Source organism: Eulemur rufifrons, chromosome 7 (assembly GCF_041146395.1).
Source record: "Eulemur rufifrons isolate Redbay chromosome 7, OSU_ERuf_1, whole genome shotgun sequence".
Lineage (NCBI taxonomy): Eukaryota > Metazoa > Chordata > Mammalia > Primates > Lemuridae > Eulemur > Eulemur rufifrons.
Genome location: NC_090989.1, coordinates 254,416,236 through 254,425,515, shown reverse-complemented (window position 1 = coordinate 254,425,515; position 9,280 = coordinate 254,416,236). Strand labels below are relative to the sequence as shown.

At 51.0% G+C, this 9,280-nt stretch overlaps 1 protein-coding gene across 1 annotated transcript in view; it reads left to right on the top strand.

The window, feature by feature from the left end:
- The first annotated feature begins 7,863 nt into the window (after window positions 1-7,863).
- The window catches only part of SHB (SH2 domain containing adaptor protein B), a 131,792-nt gene continuing 130,375 nt past the window's right edge, over window positions 7,864-9,280 (top strand). Inside the window, exon 1 of the mRNA XM_069476605.1 lies at window positions 7,864-9,148. Within this exon, the coding sequence (XP_069332706.1) occupies window positions 8,435-9,148 (714 nt within the window). The 5' untranslated portion in view covers window positions 7,864-8,434. The remainder of the gene's footprint in view (window positions 9,149-9,280) is intronic.

Sequence of the window (9,280 nt, the reverse complement as noted above, 5' to 3'; positions counted from 1 at the left end):
AATCTGTCAGCTCCCATTATACAAATAGGGAAACTGAGGGCCCAGAGGTCACAGAGGAAGGGTAAGAGCCAGGATAAGATCTCAGGAGTCACAGTCTGGAACTCTCTGCTTCCATTACACCAGCTGTCATAAAGGCACAACCTCCTCTTGCTAGAGGGCTACTGTCAGTTAGTTGCCTGGAGGTGACTTTAAAGGGGTCAGTATGATTTATGACATCTCTGCTCCACCTCAGTCCTTACCTCCACCCCCCTCCCTTCTATTGCTGCAGGTATAACAGAGGCTTCCCTGGGTTACAGCCATTCTTAGGAAGGAAGTGGGCTGGAAGTGGCCAGAGACAGCTGTGTGTGAGAGCCCATAATTGGGTAACACAAGGACAAGTGGGATTTGGACTAGGCAAACAACAGGCAAAGCATGTTGGGAGAGGCCCACTTAATTCAGAGAGACACTTGGAATTAGCTGTAAATTCTCTGGGAAGAGATCAAGGCAGCGGCATAACAGCTCAATTAAATTGTCGGCTCAATGCTCAATGCAAGATAATGGTCAAAACACAGTCTTTAATCTAGATATAGAGGATTATTTTTCGACCCATAATGAGATTCCTAAGATTAGTTGTACCTAATGTGGAGAGAACAACAGCTGGCTTGGCAACGCTGGGGACAGGCTTGCATGTCAGCAGGACTGGGACTCGTGCGGAAGGGGCTAACTGAATGCCACAACCTTCCTGGAGCCCTCTCCAGGTGCTTGGAAGACAGAGATGAATCATGTTCTCCTTCCTCCATTTAAGAGACAGGGTCTGGGAACAGAACCCCAGAATGCATCCACTTCAAAAGTACCGCTAGTCAAAACAGTATGGTACTGGCATAAAAGCAGACACACAGATCAATGGAATGGAACAGAGAGCCCAGAAATAAACCCAAGCATATATACAGTCCACTAATTTTCAACAAAGGCACCAGGAACACACAAACGGGAAAGGACAATCTCTTCAATAAATAGTGTTGGGAAAACTGGATTTCCACATGGAAAAGAATGAAATTGAACCCTTATCTTACACATACACAAAAATCAACTCAAAATGGATTAAAGACCTAAACGTAAGACCTGAAACTGGAAAACTCCTAGAAGAAAACATGGAAGAAAAGCTCCTTGATATTGGCATTGGCAATGAGTTTCTGGCTATCACACCAAAGGCTCAGGCAACAAAAGCAAAAATAAACGAATGGCACTACATCACACTATAAAGCTTCTACACAGCAAAGGAAACAATCAACAAAATGAAAGAGCAGCCTACAGATTGGGAGAAAATATTTTCTAACCATGTATCTGATAAGGGGTTAATATTCAAAATATATAAAGAACTCACACAATTCAGTAGCAAAATTTTAAAAAAAATTTTAAATAACCTGATTTTTAAAAAATGGGCCAAGGACTTATATAGACATTTCTCCAAGAAAGACATAAAAATGGCCAACATGTATGGGAAAAGGTGCTCAACATCACTTATCAACAGAGAAATGCAAATTAACCACAATGAGATATCTTACACCTGTTAGAAGGGCCATTATCAAAGAGACAAGAGATAACAAGTGTTGCTGAGGGTGTGGAGGAAAGGGAACCTTTGTACATTGTTGATGGGAATGGAAATTAGTGCAGCCATTATGGAAAACAGTATGGAAGTTCCTCAAAACAAATTAAAAATAGAACTATCATATGACCTAGTAATCCCTCTTCTGGGTATATACTCAAAGCAAATGAAATCAGCACCTCAGAGAGATACTTGAACTTCTACGTTCATTGCAGCATTATTCACAATAGCCAAGATGTGGAAACAAACTAAGGGTCTGTAGATGGATGAACGGATAGAAAAGTTGTGGTATCCCTTGTGGTAAAACAATGGGACATTATTCATCTTTTAAAAACGAGATCCTACACGATTTGGGTGATGGGCACACCCATAGCCATGACTCAAGTATTACAAAAGCTAATCCATGTAACCAAAAACATTTGTACCCCCTTAATATTTTGAAATAAAAGAAAAGAAATATAGGCCAGGCGCGGTGGCTCACGCCTGTAATCCTAGCACTCTGGGAGGCCGAGGCGGGTGGATTGCTCAAGGTCAGGAGTTCGAGACCAGCCTGAGCGAGACCCCGTCTCTACTAAAAATAGAAAGACATTATATGGACACCTAAAAATCTATATAGAAAAAATTAGCCGGGCATAGTGGCGCATGCCTGTAGTCCCAGCTACTCGGGAGGCTGAGGCAGTAGGATCGCTTAAGCCCAGGAGTTTGAGGTTGCTGTGAGCTAAGCTGACGCCACGGCACTCACTCTAGCCTGGGCAACAAAGTGAGACTCTGTCTCAACAAAAAAAAAAAAAAAAAAAAAAAGAAAAGAAATATAAAAAGGAGATCCTGCCATTTTCGACAACATGGATTAACCTGGAGGATGTTATACTAAGTGAAATAAGTCAGACATAGAAAGAAAATACTGTATGATCTCACTTATATGTGGAATCTAAAAAAAAAGTCAAACACATAGAAACAGAGACTAGAATGGTGGTTACGAGGGGTGGTGTAGCGGGGGAGGATGGGGGAATAGGGATGGGAAATGGGGAGATGTAGCTCAAAGGGGACAGTTATTTAGGATGAATAAGTCTATACAGATCTACTGTATAGCGTGAGGACTACAGTCAAAAACATTGTATTGCATACTAGAAATTTGCTAAGAAAGCAGATTTTAGGTGCTCTTACCACCAAAAACGGTAACTGTATGATATAATATGTTAATCTGCTTGACTTGACTGTAGAAATCCCTTTACTTTGTATACGTACACCCAAACATCATGTCATACACTTTAAATATACATTAAAAACATACAGCAAGGCCGACACCCTCCCACCTTCAGGCAAGGCTAATAGCCACTGGCATCAAGCCTGAGCAGACAGCTGTAGCCCTCTGCTCTTCCACCCTCCACGGTCTCAACCACTTCCACCCACTCACTCATCCCACTAATACTAGGCACATAGTGCCTACTGTGTATCAGGCACTGTTCGGACCCTGGAGATATGCAGTGAACAAAAAGTGCAAAGATCCTTTCCCATTGCAGGACAAGAGCAGAATAAACACGGGAAAAAAAAGTAAAATACACAGTGGATGAAATGGGGGTGAGTAATATTCAGAAAAATAAAACAGGGAAGAGGGATGGCAAGTGTTGGGTAGGGACTGCAATTCTAAATACTGTGCCCCGGGAAGGCCTCACTGAGCATGTGACATTTAAATAAAGAGCTGAAGGAAGTGCAGGGGGAGCCATGGCATTGCTGGGGAAAAACATTCCAGGCAGGAGACAGCAGTGCAGAGGCCCCAAGGCAAGAGTGTGCCTGGAGGGTTTGGGAACAGCAAAGAGGCAGGCCGGCTGAAGCAGGAGAGAGAAGCCAGGCTAACCGTAAGGGCAGAAAGGTAAGGGAACTGGGTCATATAAGGCCCATGGGCCACTGTGAGGATTTTGGCCTTTACTATTAGGGAAATGAGGATTCCATGGGGAATTTGAGCACAGGAGGAACATAATCAGGCTCATTTTAATAGGGTCACTGGCTGCTATGTTGAGATGGAAGCAGGGAAAATGGGAAAGAGAGTCTGCAACAATCCAGGCAAGAGATGAAGGAGTCTTGTTCCAGGTGGTAGCAGTGGAGAGGGTGAGAAGTGATCAGGTTCTGCACATACCTTGCTGATGGGCAGGACAAGGTCGGAATGAAAGGAGGAGGGAGGGGGTCGAGGATAGCTGAGGGTTTTGCTTCAGATCCTCACTGAGATCTAATGACTCTCAAATCTATGCCTCCAGCCCTGTCTGCTGCCCTGAACTTCACAACTGTTTATGAAAGTGGCCAATGCCAGGTCAACTATCTTCTCCCCCAAAGTAACCCTCTCTCTTTCCCCCAGTATTACCTTTCATTAGGAAGTGGCTGGTCACCATTCACTGAGTGGCCCAAAGGCAAGACCTGGGAGTCATACAGAGTTCATCCTCTAAAATGGCTCATCACTCTTCCACTACTTCAACATTATTTATTCATTCAACAAATAGGTATTGAGTGCCTTCTGTGTACCAGGTATTATTCTAGGCACCATTTCCTGGTCCTTTAACATTCTTTTAACTGCTCTGCCTCCTTTCTGTTTCTTTCCATGAAATATATCTTCCCTACTGCTTCCCAAATGATCTTTATAAAATGCAGAAAAAATTAGATAATTTCCTTGCTCAAAGACCTTCAATGGCTCCCTATTGCCTATAAGATGAAGTTCCATTTTCCTTGGTTTGGTATTCAAAACTCTTCCTGATGGGGCACAGCCTATCTTTCTACCTTTCTCCACCATTTCCTGCATTCACAGACTCTCGGCTACTCCTACTGCACTCAAACCAGACCACTTACTATGGCTTAAGTGGTTTCCCACACGTTCCTGCTTCTATGCCTTTCTTTATGTTGTTCCCTCTGCATGGAATTCCCTTGCCTACTTTTCCTATATGCCAATGCTACCATTCTTCATGGCCCAGCCCAAATATCACCTTTACTGAGAACTTTCCACCACCTACTCCCCTCATAATTAAACTCCCATCCCCATGGCCCCATAGTTCTTTGTCCCTTGTTCTGTCCTGCACTTCTCTTGCCTTGCCTTGTACAATTATGGGTGAGAAACAATATTGCTGTCTGAATTATCTTTGCAACCCCTGGGGCCTGGCACACAGACAGGGGACTGACATTAACATTCAATGGACTGAACTGAATGATGTTACATAAAAGAAATAGATGAGTCTGTTGGGTTGGTGGCCCCATTTTTCTGGGCCTGTACAAATGGCATACCCTTTCTCCAGATAACAGAAGGAGGTGCAGAGGAAGGAGATGCCATGTCCCTGCCCTTGGAGAGCTCTTGTTCTAAAGTGAAAAGCTGAGATAGAATAGAAATAGAAACCAGGCCATACTCAACCCTTCCAATGATACAACTGGAGTGGGGAGGGGGCAGGACACGAGAAGCAGAAATGCCAAGAATGATGGGCATGTTTACAGCATCCTGTAGTGTTAGGTTTGTGATGTCAAGAGACTGGGTGCCAATTCCAGCTATGCCTCTTGAGTCAATCTCTTCCCTTCACTGGTCCCAGTGTTCCCTCTGTAAAATGGGGTGGCTGGATCTCTGAAAAGAGAGTCTCTTCCACTCTCATCCCCTGTAGTGCTCTGATCCTAGTCCTACGAATCTCTGTCTTCCCAAACCATTTGACACAACTGCTTCCCCAACATCTTCCTTAGGAAGCTTTTCTATTTCCTTTAAGAACAATTTTTTCTGACTACGAATCTTGGAGGGTATGTCTCTACAAGTTCCCAAAGGAAAACACTCATGTGGATTTTTGCTTGCTTGAAGTAAATACCACCTTAGGCCATCTACTCCATGTATAAACTGGGCATGACACCAGATTGCAGGGATATTGAGGAGGGTTAATTATATACAGAGTGTTCAAGGGTTGAGCAGACACACAAGTGCTCTGGAAGTTCTTGGCGTAATACTATAGCATTACAATAATTCTGGCTTGCAAATTATACCCCAGCAGAGGCATCACACGGGAAAGCAGGTCTGACCCCATGGCCTGCTGGAGTGAAATGGAAAAAATAAGTTGTGAAATATAACTTCTCTTCCTAAACCTTTGAAAAAGGCAGAGATAACTCTTCCATGTGCAAGCCACATGCAGGGAGTAAGCTTCCAGATTCTGGAAGGGACTTTCTTGTCCCAGGTGGCCTGGCCTATTGCCAGGATCTGACCTTCTTCCTGAGCCTAGAAGAAGAAATGGGAAGGAAGGGAGCTGGAAAGGATTTGTGGTTGGATGAAAGGTGGGGCTTAGGACAAGTATGTCCTTGCCTTTCAGGTTTTCTATTGGGGCCTCCCTATATGCAAGATAATTAAGTGCTTATGCAGCAGAGGAGCAATTTCAAGGGTAATTTGAGAAAGTCTAGGGATACCCAAAATAAACATCTTAGCCAGGTCAAGCTCTGGGTCCCCTCCCCATCACCCATACTCATCAAACACACACACGCACACACACACACACCCCTTGGATTACTTCCCATGAGATGCTAAATAAATAGATCTCAGGTAATGAAGGCGATGTGTTGCTGGTGACAGTATATCTGTGACCATGGTGGGGGGGGGCGAGGTCACATAGCGGGCTTGGAAAATTCAACTGGCCACCCAAGATGACAGTCTTGTTTGATTGAAGAGGGAAAGGGCAAATAGCTTGATCCTGAAGGAACAATTTGCAGTCAACAACTTGCATCACTGGGTGTGGCTGAGCAGACAGAGCTCAGGCTTCAGAGTAAGACCCAAGTTGGAGTCCTGCTTCTGCCACTTTGGCATTGTGGCCTCAGGTGTGAGTCTGGGTGGGTTACAGAGGAAGCAATACCAGCCCTCAGACTCTCCCTTTCCCAGAGGCTCAGACTGAGAGTTTGATCTCTACCTCCAGCATGGCCTGGACCATGACCTGACCAAAACGGCACCTGGCCTTGCTGCCTGCCCTAACAGGTCTCACTATTCCTACAGGATACAGGAAAAACAGATTCCTCCCAAACCTATCCACAATATACAGACAGCAAATGGGGGTTGTTGATTTGGGCTATTGTTTTAGTAAATCAACATTCTTAGAGAATTTCTCGGCTCTCAGGTAGCCACATCTTACGGTTAAGCCATTTTCTGGGGCTTACCCCAGGGAATTCAAAGCAGCAACAGGCCCTAGGGGCAGCTACTTCATTTTCAGGCAGCATTTCCGGAGTATGCCACCTCCCCTGGGTGCAGACCCCAGGAAAAGCAACACTGAGCAAACTGTGCCCCTCCTTCGGCCTCAGTTTCCTCATTTTTGGCTAATAATCAAAGGATGATTTGAAGGTGCAGAGACCAGTGGAAATGACATCACTATGGCACCACCAGACTTGGGAACCGGCATCCAAGCCCACCTGTGTGACCTACCTCTGGGCCTCAGTTTCTCCATCCATAAAATGAGGTCCTGGATTAATGGAGCCTTGCCACCTCCTACAGCCTTAGGCATCAACCCTCCCCCAACTGGCTCTGTCACGTTGGCAGTGAACAAGGTTAAAGCCTCGACTTCTTCAGAGGTGAGCAGGTAAGCAAACATTCTGATCTCCCCTAGGCTTGCTCTCGGATTGGTGCCTGGCCCGGGCCCCACCGCCCATCCCAGCCTCATCCGCCATCTAGATTGCTAATATTCTAATTAGCATAAAGACTCCTCCGAAGATCCGGAGCAGGGGAACTAAACCGGAGTCTCTGTCCCTTTAAGAAGGGGGACACTCTGTCCATAGGGCACTAGGCACTGCATTTCCTCCGCACAGGCCACGACGTAGCCTAGAAAGGTTCCGAGTTAATCCACTCTCGCCCAACCCCGACGGCGACGATCCTTTGGATGCACAACGCGCGGGTCCCAGGGGACTGCGGACGGGTTTGGCCTCTGCGTTGCAGGCTCAGCCAGGCGACGTCTCGCCCGAGGCGGCAGCGGGCTGCAAGTCAGGCGAGGCGTAGCTGGCCGCGCCGCGGGACCTCGGCGCCCTGGGGCACGACCCTAGGGCTGGCGCCGAGGCGGCCGCGGGAGGTGGCGCGTGCAGAAGCGGAGAGGGACGCCCGCCGAGGAGCCGGGCACGAAGAGGGCGGGGCTTGGGCCGAGGCCCGGCGGGCTGGCGCGCGGGGTGGGCGGAGCTGGGGCCGCGGGGGCGGGGCGCGCGCAGGACCGAGGAGGGCGGGGCCGCGGCGCGGGGCGGGCTCTGGCGGCCTGAGTGTCACACACGCGGCGGCTCGGGAGGCGGCGGCAGCAGCGGCAGCGGCAGGCGCCGCCGGGACGGGCACGGGCGCGCGGGCGCCGGCTGCCTCCGTCCGTCGCTAGCTGGCTGTCTCGCTCTCTCGTCCGCATTCTCGCCAGCTGCGGGGCCTGACTCGCCCCAGCGCTCTCAGGAAAGGAGAAGAGGAGCAAGGACGCCAAGTTCTCGCAGCAGCCGTGATCCCGGCCGAGGCGGAGGCTGCGGTTCCGACGGGGCAGGCGAGTGCTCCTCGGAGGGGCGCACGGCTAGGGCGTCCACGGCGAGGGGCGCTCAGACCTCCGGCTCTGCGCGGGGCCTTGGGCCAGGACCCCATGAGACGCGCCCACGAGGGGCCTGAGATCCGAAGCCCGGGCGGCGCGCAGCGGAGGCGGAGGGCGGTGCTGCAGCTGCAGGATCCAGAGAGCGGCCGGCAGGAGGCGGCGGCGAGAACTTGAACTTGGCGTCAGGAGCGGGCGCCCCGGACGCCCCCCGCCGGGGCCGGGGCCGGGGCGCCGAGGGACCTGGGTGGCAGCTCTGCCCCCCGAATGGCCGCGGCGGCGGACCGGGATCCCGCGCCGCGGCCCTAGGCGGCCTCTCGCAATGGCCAAGTGGCTGAACAAGTACTTCAGTTTGGGCAACAGCAAGACCAAGAGCCCCCCGCAGCCGCCGCGGCCCGACTACCGCGAGCAGCGGCGCCGAGGCGAGCGGCCCTCGCAGCCCCCACAGGCCGTGCCGCAGGCCGCCTCTGCCGCCTCGGCGTCCTGCGGTCCAGCCGCTGCCTCCTGCTTCTCGGGCTCTTCGGGCTCGCTGCCCGACGACAGCGGCAGCACGAGCGACCTCATCCGCGCCTACCGCGCGCAGAAGGAGCGCGACTTCGAGGACCCCTACAACGGCCCGGGCTCGTCGCTGCGCAAACTGCGCGCCATGTGCCGCCTGGACTACTGCGGCGGCGGCGGGGAGCCGGGCGGGGGCCAGCGCGCCTTCTCGGCCTCGTCCGCGTCGGGCGCCGCCGGCTGCTGCTGTGCCTCTGGCGCGGGCGCCGCTGCGTCCTCGTCCTCGTCCTCTGGCTCCCCGCACCTCTACCGCAGCAGCAGCGAGCGGCGGCCCGCCACTCCGGCCGAGGTGCGCTACATCTCCCCCAAGCATCGCCTTATCAAAGTGGAGAGCGCCGTCGGCGGCGGTGCCGGGGACCCCCAGGGGGGCGCCTGCTCTGGCGGCCGCACCTGGAGCCCGACGGCCTGCGGAGGCAAGAAACTGCTCAACAAGTGCGCAGCCTCGGCCACAGAGGAGAGCGGTGCTAGCAAGAAGGACAAGGTAAGCTGCTCCTTGGCTTTACCCTGAGTTTGAAGAGCCACTGTGAGCACGGGGAAACCGAGGCAGCGCTCTGGTTTTGGGTCCCTACATCTACTTCGGCCTAGGTCCCTGGGGCCAGGCCTCGCGCGCTTC